The sequence below is a fragment of the Sceloporus occidentalis genome, unplaced genomic scaffold (genome assembly GCF_023333645.1).
Source record: "Sceloporus occidentalis isolate IW3139 unplaced genomic scaffold, rSceOcc1.0.p SCAF_4, whole genome shotgun sequence".
NCBI classification, from domain to species: domain Eukaryota; kingdom Metazoa; phylum Chordata; class Lepidosauria; order Squamata; family Phrynosomatidae; genus Sceloporus; species Sceloporus occidentalis.
This window is the reverse complement of record NW_028316984.1, coordinates 201,813,750-201,831,458: the sequence shown is the minus strand read 5'-3', so window position 1 is coordinate 201,831,458 and position 17,709 is coordinate 201,813,750. Positions and strand designations below refer to the sequence as shown.

The window sequence follows — 17,709 nt, the reverse complement described above, 5'->3', positions numbered from 1 at the left end:
CCTATTCACATGTGTAGGGCTGGGAAGGGGAAGCTGTGACCCATGGGCTGCATGAGCTACCCTCTGAGGCATTTTGACTTAAGGATTATTTGCTAAAAGAGCCCAAGGGGACTGAATATATGGCGGAATAGCTCCCATTCCCCAAGGGATGGTAGGTAGCATTTGGGGACCCAAAAGCTCCTCGAACCATGATGCCCAAGTTGGTTTTACTTCATAGTATGTTGCTACTGTTGTGTGCCTTCAAGTCATTTCCAACTTATGGTAACTCTAAAATGAACCTTGGTTTTCTTGTCAAGATTTCTTCAGTGTTACATTGGCTGTCTTTAAAAAAAAGCAATGACTACTAACCAATACGACTGCTAGACATCTTCAACTTTAATATAACAAACATCTAACTTTTTATTTCCATTCCTTAACCATTTTCCAAAGCCAGCCATAAATTCAGAGGTCTCTTTCACACTCTGCAATTATAGCCCTTGGATACAACTTTCAACTACCAGGAGTTCAAACTATGTAATCCTGAGATTTGTAATTAGGTGAGGCACTAGAGCTCTCAGGCAGACAATAAAGAACACCTACAAAACTATAAATCCCAATATTCCATTGGAGTGAGTCATGGTAGTAAAAAGTGAATCAAAGCACTATAGCTGTGTAGTGTGGAAGAAACCAAGAGATTCTACAATCCACTGTTCTGCAAAAAGCCACCTACTTCAGTAGCGTTTCTACTTCAATGGAGTAAATCGACTACAGATTCAAGTTACAATTCAGAAGGAAAAATGTACCATAGAAGTGGGAACCATGCATCCCTCCAGATGAGGTTGAACCCCAGGATTCCTCCTGAATGCTGAGAGGTGCAGTCCAACCTCTTCTGGAGGGGCCAAACTGTTCCCATTCCAATGTACCATGTGAACAACAGTGACCTGGATGGAATCTGAGCAGGAGACCTTCTTGTTTCTCGAGGAAATTCCAGAAAAAGCTCAAGCCTGGCAGAAAAAGACAACTCAAAGGTTTTCCAGAGATTTAAACATAGGTACTGGCATTCTGCTTGGGAGCTATCTCTTCCTAAATGGCCTTATGCATGTGTTAAATTGAACTGAGTAGTTCTGCAACATCCATATTCACCTATGGGCTGCCATGATGTTATAACATACAAGCATCCAATGCACAATGGTTGAGTGACCAGTGCACAATGGCCAAATGGGTAATGGGCACATCACAGTATTCCCTGATGTGCATTTGGACATTGGCTCGGAAGGAAGTGTCACAGTAGTGCCTGATGCGCATCAGAAGTTCCTGTTGTGCATTTGATCACCCTGGATGCACATCTTTGCAATGCACTAACAGGGTTTCACTGTGTTTCTGCACTTTGCTACGCATTCATAAAGTTTGTGTTTCATGACAGCTATGTAGGATTTTAACCCATGGTTGAATGAGAAAGCAATGGTATGAGAAGTATGCTTCTCCCTGTTTTTGCCTCTGATTAAACAGGTAGTGCAGGGTTTTGTAGTGGTGCCAAAAACCTGCACAGTCTGCTTGGAGATGAAGCGTCAAGACAACCAGGTGCAAAGTGTCTCCCAATCCAATTACAGTTCCTTTATCAAATGCTCTCCATATCTGGTATTAAATAATGGAGCTATCCTACCACAAATGCATTTTGTAAAGTGCTATTCAAGTTTCACTCTGTGGACTCTACATTCTTAGCTGTCAAAAGGAAGCAGAAAATGAGAACATCAAGTTTCCCTAAAGAAAAATAAGCATTGGGAAAAAGTGGGTTTTTCTTTCTTCCTCTTATTGAATTTACAGTTCAGACATTCAAAGCAATTGTCGCTGAGTAGGCCTTACAGTATTCGATGAGTTTCTGATTCCTTTTTCACAACAAATGGGCCGTTACAGTGCGTCTTCCAAAAAAAGAACCCACTGACTTTGCAAAATGAAATGTAATAAAAGTGGCAATTCTGTCTTTCTGTGTGTTGTTATTTCTGCTGGCGGCTTTGGATTACAATCGCTGGGAAGAATGAAATAAACCAGAAATTGTGGTGGACGAAACACAGCTTCTGGGAACAAATGATGACTTAACGGTACTCAGTGTATCATTGTCAAGAGTTTTTTCAGGCTATCTGAAAATGTTCACCAGCCATTGGTACATCTCCCTCAACGGATCAGCCAACGCTCTAGTATAACTTTGCCCACCCTGGTCCCCAAAAAGGCCTCCCAGGCCATTCCAAGCCACCTCTTCCTGCTATAGCTTCTTAAGCACTGTCCTCACTTTTGCAACAGTGAATTTGTTGGAGGTTGGCAGGAAAACCGAGTGAAAAGGTTCCCCGTGTGTACTCACATTCAAAGGTTCCTTGATAAATTCTCAGTGGAAAAGAACATACAGTATAAGGGAAATGTCAGTCAAACTGGGAAATGTTTGCCCCTCTCTCTTTGCAAAAACAACAACAACAACAACAAACCTGAGTTGGCTCATAGATGCCATCCTGAAAAGCCCACCACACCTGCTGACCTCTTTGACTCACAGAAAAGAACTAGCCACTGCCCAAGGGAGAGCTTTAAAAGCACACTTCAAGTGCTGACACAACTAGTAAGAAAACAAGGAGCAATGATGAACTCTGTGAACATGAGGATCTATCCATTTGGAAAATGTGAAGTTTCTTGGCATCTGGATGGAATGCCTTGGCATCCTCCAGTGCACCATGTGCAGCCTGAGTCAAGTTGGCATCACCAGAAGCCATCACGTCAAAGACACACGACTGGAAGTAAACATCATCTATGGGCAGTTTCTCTTTGCACAGGCGGTGGGCCACCTCTCTGGTGATGTTGCCACCCTGGGGGCAGCATGTGCTCCGAGAGACACGCTGGCTGAGTGGGCAGCTGAACACACAGAGCTGCAAGTCTTGTTCATCCGTGAAAGAGAGGACCACCTCCTCAGGTGCTCGGATGGAGAATGACAGGTGCCTGGCGGCCTGGCGCACAGCAATGGTAGTGCCAATGTACACGGCCTGGAGCTCCACGTGCTGCCCAGGTATATGTTCATGAATGGTCAAGGTACTCCCTCCAGGCCTCTCACCACCATTCACTGAGCCATCAATGAAAGCTGCTGGGAGGTTGTCTGCTTCAGCCTGGTAGATCTTTTCCTCGATGCACTCTTTCATGTTCTTAAAGATGATGGTGAGCTGAAAAGAAAGCATAGATCTTAAGCTCAAGGAAGACACAACCACCCTAAACCAAGGATTGAGGTCTGTTTCCAGAGCCCTTCCTTGCATCCCTCCAGACTCCAGAGAGTTTGATTCATGCTGTGTGAGGATGTGGAAGAAGGGCCTTTTCAGTTGTGGCACCCCATTTATGGAAACCCATCTCCCAAACACTGGTTTCATTTAGGCGCCAAGTGAAAACCATCTTAAAGCCCTTGGTTTATCTCAAAATGCTAATGCACATGGTTTGAAAAGAGTTTTAATCTCTTAAGAGCCTTTCTAACTGGTTAGTCATATTTAATATGCCTTTAATCTACTTATTGTTAATGTTTTAACAAGGTTGGCTGGTTTAAACCACATTGGTTAAATCTTGGTTTAAACCAAATGACTTAAAAAAACATTCCTGTTTTTCTTTTTGTTTTTAATTGAGTAGTCTTTTTTTACAAAGCCTGGCTATTATTACTATTTCCCAACCCTCTTACTGGAACAATGCCTGTTTGAATTTAAACATTTTAACTTTAAGAGTTTATTGACAGTTATTCATTGTTAGACCAGTATCCAGTGTCAGTTGCTTCTTTAATTTACAGTGCAAGAAATGCCATTCAGAAATCAATTCTTCAGTTAACCTAAGTTCAACCAAAACTCTAACTTCAAAACTTCCCCTGTCTCTCAATTGAGCTGAGCTACAGCTCTTTAACATGTCTTGTCCTTTTCTGTTCTTCTGTCCCAGTTGAGCTGAGCTACAGCTCCTCAATATGACTTGGCCTTCCCTGTTCTCCTATTCCAGCTGAGCTCGGCTACATCTCCTTAACATCTTGTCTTTCCCTGTTCCTCTATCCCAGTTGAGTTGAGCTACAGCTCCTCCATATGATGTCCTTCTCAGTTCCACTATTACAGCTGAGCTCAGCTACAGCTCTTCAACATGTCATCCTTCCCTGTTTCTCTATCTCAGTTGAGTTGAAGTACAGTTCTTCGATGTCTTGTCCCTCTTTCCTGATCCTCTATCCCAGTTGAGCTCAGCTATGGCTCATCAATGTTACTTCGAATCATAGAATCATAGAGCTGGAAGAGACCGCACGGGCCATCCAGTCCAACCCCCTGCCATGCAGGAAATCCAAATCAAAGCATCCCCAGCAGATGGCCATCTAGCCTCTGCTTAAACACCTCCAAGGAAGGAGACTCCACTACACTCCAAGGAAGGAGTGTATTCCACTGTCGAACAGCCCTTACTGTCAGGAAGTTCCTCCTAATGTTGAGGTGGAATCTCTTTTCCTGCAGCTTGCATCCATTGTTCCGGGTCCTGTTCTCTGGAGCAGCAGAAAACAAGCTTGCTCCCTCCTCAATATGACATCCTTTCAAATATTTAAACAGGGCTATCATATCACCTCTTAACCTTCTCTTCTCCAGGCTCCCCAGCTCCCTGAGTCGTTCCTCATAGGGCAAGATTTCCAGACCTTTCACCATTTTAGTCGCCCTCCTCAGGACACGCTCCAGTTTCTCAATGTCCTTTTTGAATTGTGGTGCCCAGAACTGGACACAATATTCCAGGTGGGGCCTGACCAGAGCAGAATACAGTCGCACTATTACTTCTCTTGATCTAGACTTGTCCTCCTCCCTATTCTTCTATCCCAGTTAAGCAGAGCTACAGCTCCTTGACACGACTCCTCTTCCTTCCCAGGCCAGATCCATTGGGCCTAGCCCAAAGTAAGTTGAAGAGCCTTCCCTCCAGCCCATCTGCTATGGCCATGGCCCCAGAGGGAGAGTTGAACCAATGAACCTGATCTCTTCCCCACCACCATTCCCTTATCCTTTTGTATCATGTCTTTCTGATGGCAGCTGCTCTGAGATCCTTTGTGGCTGAAGAGCAGGGTATAAATACTCAAAATAAATAAATATCCCAGTTGAGCTGAGCTACAGCTCCTCGGCATGACTTGTCCTTCCCTATTCCTCTATCTCAGCTGAGCTGAACTACAGCTGCTTGATGTGACTTATCCTTCCCAGTTCCCCTGCTGGGTACTGAGAGTTGTTCTCACTTTGGCTGACTTCTTTTAACAGGAGTCCTTTGGAAGGATCTCTTCTTACCTTGCCAATGCCAGTGGCACTTGACCCTTCCAAAATGGAAGAACTAGTGGCCTGGACAAACAAATAATGGTTGTCTAGGAGAGGCCAAGATCCTTCTACTCGGCAGGTGTGGAATTCATCACTGAAGGTCCGGATGTGTGGGTCTCCAAAGGTGGCACAGTGCTGGTACACAGGGGACTGCCTGTGCTTATGGGCAAAGTTCTTCTCATAGTCACAGATATCTGGGGATGCAAAGCCCGGCTGGTTGGGCACTGGGGCTGGAGGTCGTGGTGGTGAGGTGGGTCCTTCTTTGGAGCAATTGTTCTGAATCATGAGGTCTTCAATGCCGTAGACTGCCGAGTGGTAGGCCAGGTTGCCACGACAAGTGTGGGCCGTCTTCCGGGTACAGCTGGAATAGGAACGCAAAGCTTCACAGAGCATGGCATTGTGGTTGGGACCCTGCAAATTCTCCGTGGCAGTCAGGTAGGCAGAGTTGCAGCGGGAAATCTTGCAGTGGGAGCCAACTGTGGGAGGATAAAAAAGGATCTACCATAAGTACCTGCCCATGGATGGGTAGGAGGGGTTTCCACCTTTAGCAACAAACTCCTCCCAAGGATTAGGCTCCAGAAATGGAAGCCAATCTGGTCCTCCACAGCTGGAGAGGGTCGCAAGGTTGCCCCAGTTGCCAATGCCCCTGAAACCCTAGACCAGTGTTACCCAAACTTTGGTCTTCTGGGTATCTTGAAATTCAACTCCCTGAAGCCCCGGCCAACTTGGTCAACAGTCAAGAATTCTGGGAACTGAAGTCCAAAACATCTGGAGAAACAAAGTTTAGAAACCATTTCCCTAGAAGATGGATGGGCAAAGCACAGTCCAGGGATCTAAACAAATTGCCTCTAAGTGCCTGTTAGGAAACATCTGGTGCTATGTTTTAGGCCCAGGAGAGGCCTTTTTTATAGATCACAAAGTAAACAAGAACTGACTTCTGGTCATTTTCTGTTGCTAAAATGGAACCAAAAACATGGCCCATAGGCCATAGAGGACATTTGGGACAAAAAAACTGGTTTTGTGGGTGTGTGAGGTGTGAAACCCCAAGTTCTCCTGGGAGGCTAATGCATCCCTCCAGCCACTTCTAGTTGCTCACTGCTGCCCTAGACCAAAAGTGGGCACCTGACAGCAAAGACATGTTTACAGCTTCATGGCGCTGTGTAGCTTAAGGACAGAAGAAGTTGTGGGACAGGTAGTATCTGTGTTCAACAGAAGAGCCACATCCTCATGCCTGGGAAAGATCGAAGTGGGTGTTGTGGGGACAACCAGTAGCTCATAGGACTCTGAGTCTTTGAGGAGATGCTAATCCTTCAAGTCTGAAGGACTTGGAAACAAAATGTCCTAGGGACTAGCATCCTTGTAGTATCTGTCAAAACTGCACTTCCATACAATATGAACTGAGGATTACAAGTACAACATCTTGACCAAATGCAGGGCTGTGACTAACATCTTTTTCCCCCTGTATCATTTTTGCCTGATTAAGAAGCCAGTGGAGCTATGAAGGCTTGCAACATGTATAGTATGCATTTTGCTTGGCCCAATAAAGATACCATTGTTTTGTAGATTTTGGATGATGCTATTCTTTGCTATATGGCCAACATGTCTACCCCGGGTATGCACTGGCAGGGGTTAACCAAGCAACCAACCACCTCTGGGACCTTAAAAACCCATCATCTGTCCCCCACCCCGGGATTATTTTGTATTTTACAAGATGAATCTTCTTTATCCAAAATGCTTGGGACCAGAGGTTGGGGGGGGGGGGGTTGGGGGGCTCTAGAAGTTGAAATATTTGCATACAGCATTCATAATGAGATATCTTGGAGTACAGGCCCATGTTTAGACATGATATTTATGTTTCGTATGTACCATATACACTCCCTAGCCTGAAGGTAATTTTATACACAATATTTTAAATAATTTTGTGCTTGAAACAAAGTTTGTACTTTGAATCAGCAGAAAGAAAAGGTGTCACTATCTCAGCCACCCATGTGGACAATTTTGGATGTTGGAGTATTTTGGATTTCGGAATTCTGGATAAGGGAGATTCAACCTGTGTTTTGAAATTCTATAGTGTCAAAATGTCTTCTAGGTTTGTAAGGAAATAATTCTCAAGGGATGAATTAGGCCAAAGGCTGCAATGCCTTCTCTGTCCAGCCTTCCCCACAGAATTGCTCAGCCATGGAATCCAATTATGTTTTTTCTTTCAGGAAGAACAGATACAGATATTCCAATATATAAGTGTCTTTCCAAACTGTTAAAAAGTACCGTTGAAGTGGGAGTTGTCACCCAAAAAAGTAAGGTTTCCAAACTCTAGTAGCTGACTTAGAACATTGAATTACATTGATAGTGTAACTATTGTCATGTGCTTTTCCAACTCCTAGTGACCTTAAGGCGAATCTATCACAGGGTTTTTTGGCAACATTTCCCCAGAGAAGGTTTGCCTCTGAGGCTGAGAGAGTGTGACTTGCCCAAAATGGTCCAGTGGGTTCCCATGGCAGAGCAAAAATTCAGACCCTGGTCTCTACCATTGTAATCCATCACCCAAACCATTTCACCACAGTGGCTCTGTAGTTTAATTAGGTTTTAACCTCTCTTTTTTTGGTCTGCTTTTCTGCTGGTCATGTGTTGTTATCTGAACTTGTTTTAATTTTGGCAAGCCAGCTGAGTCCCAGGGCTAGGGAAAGGGTGGGCGATACAGATATCCCAGCCTTCCCACATTTCTGTCCCAACCACCGCCATCACATCACTTCCTCTACTTTAACAACCTTGACATTGTGTCCCTTACCTTGCCTACACAACAGGAGAAGGATACAGATTTTAACGAAGAAAGACGGATTTGCTAGGTGGCATGGCCTCACAGACCCAACCGATTTCACCATCCTGCTCCATCCAGCGATTACGGAAGTCAGGCACACAAGCTTCTAGTCCTCACCCTTTTGCCGGCTGCCTTGCTGAGAAGACAAATCACCCTTTTAAGACTCTCCAGAGAAACTCCATGCATCTGAATCCATGCATCATCCAACCTAGTCTACAGAACATTTGCTCAGACTCTCAGTCTTCTATTTAAAGAGAAAACTAACAAATTTCTAGTCCTTACTCTGACTTTTGCATTTTGCAACATTCTGGTATATAAAGCTTTTCTGTTCTGAGCTTCAAGATCAAACTATACTGAGACTAGAACTTAGAAACATTGCCCTTTTTTGGACTACAGCTCCCATGATTCTTCAGCAAGCACAGAGACATTGCTTGGGGGATTCAGAGTGCAGCAGTCCAAAAAGTAAGCTTTGGCCAAAAACATTATAATTATTACTACATATATTATGTATTTATACAAATTATCATCATCATCATATTTATGGGACTCAGAGTGGCTTATCATTGAACACTACAATTAAAAACATGCAAAAGTGATGCATTAAAATAGAACTAAATTATTACAATATTAAAACAGATTATGCATTAAAAATAAAATACAGTTTAAAAAGATAAACATTATTATTATTATTATTATTATTATTATTATTATTATTATTTGATTCTAGCATGGTGATTCCATTCCAACTGCCATGCCTGCATCCTATGGAATCCTGGGATTTGTAGTCTGGGGAGGGACTGGAGCGCTCTGGCAGAGAATTCAAAATACCTTCCAAAACTACAAATCTCAGGATTCCACTAAAGTTAAACAGGAAGCAATGTGATTCAAAGAGAATTTGAAATACCTTCCAAAACTACAAATCCCAGGGTTCCACAAAAGTTAAACAGGGATCAAAGTGCTAAAATGGTCCAGTGTGAAAAGGGAGTGGAATCTCCTCTTATCCTGCCTCTGCCGGATACTGTTTACCTGAAGAAGCCGAAGGGGAGATTCTTTCCCACCAAAAGCGCCTGAAAGATTTAAAAGCCTTTGCTGAACAGTTGCATCCCCCCTTGAGTTCTTCCCCTCATAATCCCAAGTGTCCTCTGTGCCAACTCAAGAAGATGCATTCTCAAACAGAAAACCATCTCAAATGGGCTTTTTCCCTCTTTTTTCAGATGAGATGGAAGGCCCTTGGCTCCCCCAAAGGCAAAGTATTTTCTCCTCCTCTGGGGCTTCCAAAATCCATAAAAGCAGAAGAAAGTAGAGCAGGAAGACAGCTAGCAAACACTTTTCACAGCTGCCAAGAGCCAGTTTCACATCATGCCTTTCTCCACCATGTTGATGGTGCATCCAGCACCAACATCTTCTGCTTCATATTCTGGCGTTCTTGAGACCTTGACTCATACATCCAGCAAGACCTCTGCTTCCAATCTTCCTTTCTTTCCCAGACCTACATATTTCACTCCATCCTCCATGTCCATCACCGGTTTTGGGATAACCTTCCCAAGCCACGAGTGTCTCAATAGTCTGTGTGCATTTGGTGTGAGACCATGACCTTTCCCTAAAGTCAGCAAACAGTGACACAAACTTTGTCCCAGCTTCTGGACACATAACAAGAGCTAATGATCAACTGACTGAGCCTGGGTTGTATGCAATGCCCCTTGTGCCAGTTGGCTCCAGAACTGAACCATTCATCTTTGTTGTTGTTGCCCCTCGAGTCATCCCCAACTCATGTTGGCCCTATGGATCAGACCTCTCCAGGACCCCCTAGCCTTCACTGCTCTGCTCAACTCCTGTAAATTCATACCCATGGCCTCCCCGATTGAGTCTATCCTTCTGGCAGAGGGTCTTCCTCTCCTTCTTCTTCCTTCCACCTTTCCTAGCATTATTGTTTTTTCCAATGAGTTGTGCCTTCTCATGATGTGGCCAAAGTATAACAGCCTCAGTTTGATCATCTTGGCTTCCAAGGGGACTTCTGGCTTGATCTGTATTACGAGTATGTTATGAATATTTGTATTATAGTGCTATCTTAACATGTTTTATATGTTTTATATATATTCTGTTGCCTAATGGCCTATTGGCTGAAATAAAGGTATGTTGTTGTTGATCTGCTCTAGGACCTATTTGTTGTTGGGGGGTTTTGGCCATCCACAGGATCCTCAGCACTCTTCTCCAGCACCACATCTCAAATGAGCTGATTTTCTTCCTATCCGTGTTCTTCACTGTCCAGTTCTCACATCCATACATAATGATGGGGAATACCATGGCTTGGATGATTCTATCTTTCCTGCTCAGATGTATATCTTTACATTTTGGGATCTCTTCTAGTTCTTTCATGGCTGCCTTTCCCATTCCTAGCCTTCTTTTGATTTCTTGACTGCAGCCTCTATTCTTATCGATGTTTGATCCATGACACCGGAACACTTTTACTATTTCAGGGATAGTATCATACCTTAGGAATACCTCTGTGAGATCTTCTTACTCCCACCCTCTTAGTCCCACCCCCTTCCCAGGCATGACTGGTAGGGAATCCCAGGGGTGCCACTAGGAAGGGGCAGGAAGTGCGGACTGCACCAGGTGACCCCAAACATCAACATCTGGGCAGAAATGGGCTGTGGCTTTCACCTGCATCCCTTTAAAATGCAGTGAGTGGGGCAAAGCTCAGTAGGAGAAGAAAAGAGAAGCCCTGGGGTTTTTAAAAAAAACATTAAATTTGAAATTCAAATTAATAAAAAAATTAATTTTGCATTCTTTTAAAATATCACATCTTACCAAATTTCCCCTTTCACCACATGAAACTATGTACCTGTAAATACGTTTAGTCTGTGTGTCTGATACTGTAATGCAGTGTTATAATTTTAATGTTGCTAGTTGTTGATGTCACAACTCTTACCGTTACATTCAGTGATATAAAGGAATATTTGTGAGTGAGTAACATTGGTACAAAAAACATGACTACGGATTCTGTATGGGGTGGCATGGGAGGAAATCAATGGGGTTTGACACCATGCATTACCACGCCATGTGACGCCAACCCTAGTGCCACCAAGGGCCTAATCCCATCACTGATCAGCAGGGCTTTTTTAAACTAGGCTTTGGGCCATATGTGGTCTGGGTCCTGATTTAAGAACTAGAAACACTCAGACAGGGACAATTTCCTAAGGTTTGGCTGGGCTCTGGAAACTGAGTCTGGGGAGGAGGAAAAGGAGGGCTGAGGGATGCATAACTACCTTCCCACTGCTGCCTTTTGAAATGAGTTTAGAGCCATAAATGGCCCATCTGCACTTTCAGAGCTAGGAAAAGTCAGGGAGAATTCTATGCAACTTTGCTAAGGACTAGAATTCACAATGCATCCTTTGTAATACTGGGGCTACATCAGCACTGCAGAAATAATCCAGTTTGACACCACTTTAACTGTCATGGCTCAATGCTATGGAATTCTGGGAAGTGTAGTTTCGTGAGGCACCCAAGTCCTCCTACAGAGAAGGCTAATTATCTCACAAAACTACAAATCCCAGAATTCAAAAGCACTGAGCTATGGCAGTTAACGTGCTGTCAAACTGGGTTATTTCTGCAGTGTGGATGCAGCCTGGCTCAGCAAGATGCCATGGAAACTGTCACAGGGACAAAAACGCATACACAGCTTCCAGTGCTCTTGGGAAGCTTTTTAGATACAGGTTCTCTTTCCTTTGGCATGAAGGACTGGACTCTCTAGTCCTCAGGGTTCCTCTTCAAATCTAGATGAGCCTCTCCTGTCCAGCTACAAACTTTGATGAGCCTGCAGCCTTTCTGAGCAGTTTGCCAGCCAACCATTTGCAACTTAAAGAAAGCAAGCATCTCTTTGTAAAGGATACTGCAAACCTGATTATCATTCAGCCCTCAAAGATGTAACTGAGGCCTGTTACAGACAGGCCAAAATAAAGCTGCTTCGAGTCACTTTGGAGATATGGTATTTCAATGATGCATGAGTCCTAAGAGTCCAAAAGCCACACCAAAGCTGCACTCCAATCCTTAGGACCAGAGCGTGGCTTTGGTGCGGCGTTTGGACTCTTAGGATGCATGCATCATTGAAATACCATACCTCCAAAGTGACTCGAAGCAGCTTTATTTTGGCCTGTCTGTAACAGGCCTGAATTGCACCTCCTAGCATTATTCACCATTGGCAATGCTGGCTAGGGCTGCTGGGGTTTGCAGTCCAAAAACAGGTGTAGGGCTGAAGGACTGACACCTTGCTTTAGAAGAGAAGTCCTATAGTTATATATAGAAGTCCAAGTGGGAATGGAAGTGGATAATGTTGTTTTTGACAAAATCATACTTGATGAACAAGATTAAAATCTACAGTATGTGTCGAAATAAGAATTATTATAAAATGCAAAATTGGTGGTACCTCACACCAACAAAATTGACAAAAATTTATAATAATCATAAAACATTGTGTTGGAAATGTGAAAAACTACCAGGGCCCTTTATAGACATGCGGTGGCACTGTGACTGTGCAAAAAAATATTGGACCCAAATTCATGGTAAAATACAAAGTATACTAGGATGTCGAATTAAACTAGAACCAAATGTTTCTTATTAAACATGATCACCTATACTAATATAGAAAATAAATTTGGCATACTTTTGTTCTATATGATTTCAGTAGCCCGGATAATATGGGCATCCCATTGGAAAGGGAAAAAACACCCAACATGGGAAGATTGGTCACTGAAATTACTGAAGTTTATGGAATTGGATACACTTACCTAGCTGATCAGAGAAAGAAATTGGAACAATAGAAGGAAATGTTGGGAACCATTAATAAACTATATTAAGGTGGAAAAAATCACACCTAACTTTATTTGGTAAAATTATGAATTTACTTTTATAGAAAATATATCAGAGTATTATTTGTGTGGAATAACAGAAAGATGAGAAGGATAAAGAACGTAAAACAGCGAGTAGAGAATAAAACAAAAAGATTTATGTATTAATGTAGAGACCGTTTATATATCACAAACTATGGGACTTTAGAAGGAAGCCAAGGTTATGTATGTACTGTAATGTATTGTATGTATTATTGTATTGTTTTGTATATGTATCTGTTTTTGTAACATCTATTTGTTTTTAATAAATAAAAATTAATGGGGGAAAAAAGAGAAGTCCTATAGAGCATATGTGGCAGGGGCAGGAGTCACTCTGCCCTCCAGTTGTACTTGAACAGCAATTCCCCACATACCTTGCCAATGGCTATGCTGGCTAAGACCTCTGGGAACTGAAGTCTGCAGGGGAACATGGTTCACGTCTAGATACTCCCAAAAACTCTTTTTGAAGATAGGCTCTCCACGTACAATGTGTCTGTGTATGCGCCTTCAAATTGCCTGTCAACTTATGGCGGCCTCCTCAATTTCATAGGATTTTCTAAGGTAAGTAGTCCTCAGAGGTGGTTTTGCTAGTTCCTTCCTCTGATACAGAGCCTCCAGCTCCTAGTCTTTGTTGGTGGTCTCCCATCCAAGAACTAACAGGGCTGGCCCTGCTTAGCTTCCAAGATCAGACCAGATCTGCTGCCTTCAGGGTACAAGGCCAGTGTGGTGTGATGGTTCCAGTACTGAACAAGGACCAGGGTTCAAATCCCAGTTCAGACATGGAAATCCACTGGGTCACAAGTCACACTCTCTCAGCCTCAGAGTATTGCAATGGCAAACCCCCTCTAAAGAATCTTGCCAAGAAAACCCCATAATAGGGTAGCCTTGAAAGCAACCAATAACAACAACAAACCTGTAATGGGCTCACAGTTGTTGTTACACATTTTGAAGGTATTTCTGACCCTAAAATGGCAGAGTTTTTCTGGCAAGATTTGTTCCAAGGGGATTTGCCCTTGCCTTCCTCTTTGGCTGAGAGAGTGTGACATGCCCACGTTCACTCAGTTGACTTCCATGGCCAAGTAGGGATTCAAATTCTGGTCTTCCAGAGCCCTAGGCAACATTCAAACTAAAACAACCATGCTGCCTCTTCATGGGTTCACAGGCGGGGGATACATTTCTCTATGAATTCAACATGAATTATGTGAATTATATGAATGGTTAGCTCAAAAGCTCTTAGGTTCACCACCATCCCAAGGGAAACTCTAATGCATATCATAACCCACCCTCCTCCAAGCTGCCAACCATCAGTATTCCTTCCCTCCAAACCAAACACCTGAAAGAGCTTTACAGATTTGCAGGAGCCAGGAGGAGTCAATATTTTAACCCCAGAAAATTGGAACAAATCCACACCTCCCTCCTTCATGTCTTTGGGGAGAGGGTCAGATTTACCATAAATCCCACAGAAGCACTTGAAGCTCAGCAACCTACAGCTTCTCTTGCAAGGAGACAGCCAGAAGTGGAAGGCCCTTCTGCTAAGAGATCACCTGCTGCTACTCTCTACCCAACTCAACCAGAGTTTGAGTAACGTGAAAGTGAAACTACTTAGCTCTCCTCCTGCAGCTGGAGACTGCAGGCTTACCAATGCCTCCTTTAATTCTGACTGACTCGCTTTAAAGGGAAAAAAATAGAGTGGCATTCTCTTTAAGACCTATCCAAGGGGAGTAGTGTTGACCATACAGCAAAGGAGAATAGCATCCAAAATCCACAAAACAGTGATACCTTTATTGGACCAACCAAAAGGCACAAAATACACAATGCAAGATTTCAAGGCTCCACTGGCTTCTTCATCAGGCAAAGCTTGCATCGTGTACTTTGTGCATTTTGCTTGTTCCAATAAAAGTATCACTATTTTGTGGATTTGGGATGTTTTTCCCTTTAAAGAGAGCCAGGGTGAGCTGGTGCTTTGAATGTTGGACTAGGGGTGCATCTACAATGTCGAAATGTTGGTGGCCTTTGTGGCCTCTTCCAGCTCTATGATTCTATGCTAAAACTAGAGACTGGGACTTAAATTGTGATTGTATTTGCAATATTCAGTTTTAATTGGCCCCATGGAACCCAGAAAGTGGTAGAACAGTATCCTCCTTATCTGCAGGGGAGATGTTCCAAGTGGATACCTGAAAACATGGACACTACCAAATCCTACTGTAGTAGCATTTTCAGATTGCAGTGAACTGAAACTGCAAAGAGCAAAACTGTGGGTAAAGGGGAACTACATAATATTGTCGGACTGTGGCTGATCACAGGTAACTGAAACTGCAGAAAGTGAACCTGTGGATGCCAATGTTAAGCATTGGCATTGAGCAGAAGAGTGGAGCAACTCAGTCTCCATCTAATTATATGAGTGTTTATTTGTAGATTGTCAGCCATTGTTTTGAATTAATTGTCCACCCCCTTAAGGTCCTGTTTGGGTTATTGTAGTTCTGTACCTTCACATCAATTCTGATTTATGGAGACCATCTGTTATGGTTTTCTTGGCAAGATTTGTTCAGTTTGCCATTGCCTTCCTCTGAGGCTGAGAGAGTGTGACTTGAGCAAGTTCACCCAGTGGGCTTCTGTACTCAGTGAAGATGCAAACCATAGTCTCCTGATGTAATCCAGTGCTCAAAGACATAATAATTCAATGCTCAAACCATGACAATGCTGCATGGTGTAGGGGGTTTTCTAATTTTCAAGATTTTATTCTGAGGAGTTTTGCCCCTTACCTTTCTCTAAGGCTAAGAGAGTGTGACTTAGAAACATAGAATCATAGAATTGTATGTGAATTACCAGAGTTCTCCCAATAGGTTTCCATGATTGAGGAGCAATTTGAACCCTGGTCTCCCAGAGTCCTGGTCCAACAGTTAAACCACTACACCATGCTGACTCTCTTGTTTTGTACCTTGAAGTTAATTCTGGCTTATGATGACCCTCTCCTAGGATTTTCTTGACAGGATCTATTATTCAAAGGAGGGGCCATTGGCTTCCTCTGAGGTTGAAAAAGTGAAAATTTCCTAAGGTTACCCAGTGAGTTTCCAAGGATGAGTTATTTGAACCCTCATCTCCCAGAGTCCTAGTCCAACATCCAAACCATAGCAATAGCAAGTACATTTCTATACCGCTTATCAGTCCACTTAAGCACTCCCTAAGTGGTTTACAATGTGTAAGCTAACTGCCCCCAACAAACTGAGCACTCATTTTAGCGACCTACAGAAAAATGCAAGGCTGAGTCGACCCTGAGCCCCTGGCTGGAATCGAACTCACAGTCTTGTGGTTTGTGAGTGGCTGCAGTACAGGCATTTAACCACTGCATCACCATTACGCCCTGATGGCTCAAGATTTATTCGGAGATGGTTTGCCATTGCCTTCTTCTATGTCTGGAAGAGTAGGACTGGCCAAAAGTCACCCAGTGGGTTTCCATGGCTAAGCAAGGATTCAAACTCAAGTCTTCCAGAGTCCTAGACCACTCTGCTGGTTCTTACAAGATGGAATATAAATGTTTTTTATAAATAAAATACATTGTGAGACAACTGAAAAAGCTAGGAGCTGGTTCTGCAATGTGTATAGGACACGGCGAACACTGCAAGTGAACATTGCTGCTCAGCTTTCATTTACGAGCTGAAAGACTCGGAAGGACTTCATTTCTGCAACTGCAGTTCTGCTAGGACAGAGTGAACAGTTGGCTAGCCACCTGCCCTCTTAATTCCAGCCAAAGGAAACCGTCGCTGAGCCTGTCGGCACCCAGCAGAGGCAAAGACGCCAGGCAGCTGGCAAAACTGCCATGACTGACCTTGACGCTGGACCTGATCCAAAGTATGAGAGAAATTCTAAAAAGTATCCTCCTCCTTGGTCAAACAACACTTTCTCCAAGGAGTTGTGACTTTTGCTACAACAAGATGGGAAGGGTACTTGGATGCCCTTGGTGATCAAAGACGTCTAGCTGGAAGAGGAGGATTATACATTTGGACTTGAGATTGTAATGAGCTTTTAGCAATGATCAAAAAGGATCTGCCTCAGAGTCCTGGACTTGGAATTGGTGTGGCCAGGCCATGAGCATCACAGAGCCTGAGATTTCATGGCCAAACTCTGAAACCTAGGGGCAGTGTCTGGTATTTTGGTCAGACCTGACCTGGCATATTGTGTCCAGTTCTGAGCACCACAATTCAAGAAGGATGTTGAGAAGCTGGAGTGTGTCCAGAGGAGGGTGACCAAAATGGGGAACGGTCTGGAAACCACGAAGCCGTGTCAGAAGAGGCTAAGGGAGCTGGGTATGTTTAGCCTGGACAAGAGAAGATGAAGGGGTGACATGAGAGCCATGTTTAAATGTTTGAAGAGGGTGGAGCAAGCTTGTTTTCTGCTGCTCCAGAGACAAGGACACAGAGCAATGGGTGCAAGCTAGAGGTTCCAGCTCAAAATTAGGAGAACTTCCTGACAGTAAGGGCTGTCAACAGTGGAACAAATTCCCTCGGAGAGTGGTGGGATTTCCTTCTTTGGAGGCCTTTAAACAGAGGCTGGATGGCCATCTGTCAGGGATGCTTTGATTGTGAATTCCTGCATGGCAGGGTTGGACTGGATGGTCTTTGTTGTCTCTTTCAACTATATGATTTTATTAATGTATGATTTATGATATTACAAGGGCCAGGGCCTGGTGATGTCATTAAGCATTGAC

General features: G+C 43.5%; 1 protein-coding gene across 3 annotated transcripts; it reads right to left on the bottom strand.

Annotated features, from left to right (window-relative positions):
* Positions 1-357: 357 nt before the first annotated feature.
* LOC149315326 (hemojuvelin-like) lies at positions 358-9,637 on the bottom strand. Of its 3 annotated transcripts, none has more exons than XM_089522968.1 (4): positions 9,612-9,637; positions 8,089-8,254; positions 5,277-5,779; positions 358-3,176 (listed from the first exon to the last, which is right to left on the bottom strand). In XM_089522968.1, exons 2-4 carry the CDS (start codon positions 8,180-8,182, stop codon positions 2,553-2,555), a joined length of 1,221 nt encoding a protein of 406 aa, XP_089379094.1. In that variant the 5' UTR covers positions 8,183-8,254; positions 9,612-9,637; the 3' UTR covers positions 358-2,552. The 3 variants fall into 3 exon arrangements, with proteins under 3 accessions (XP_089379094.1, XP_089379091.1, XP_089379092.1); XM_089522965.1 differs by having other exon boundaries at positions 9,023-9,631; XM_089522966.1 differs by having other exon boundaries at positions 9,145-9,631.
* Between the last annotated feature and the right edge of the window lie 8,072 nt (positions 9,638-17,709).

Coding starts and splice junctions, on each gene's coding strand:
- LOC149315326 (XM_089522968.1), bottom strand. CDS start 8,182: ATGGTGAAATCGGTTGGGTCTGTGAGGCCATGCCACCTAGCAAATCCG. Junction 5,780..8,088: donor TCTCCTGTTGTGTAGGCAAG/GTAAGGGACACA, acceptor ATCCTCCCACAG/TTGGCTCCCACTGCAAGATT. Junction 3,177..5,276: donor GTGCCACTGGCATTGGCAAG/GTAAGAAGAGAT, acceptor CTTTCTTTTCAG/CTCACCATCATCTTTAAGAA.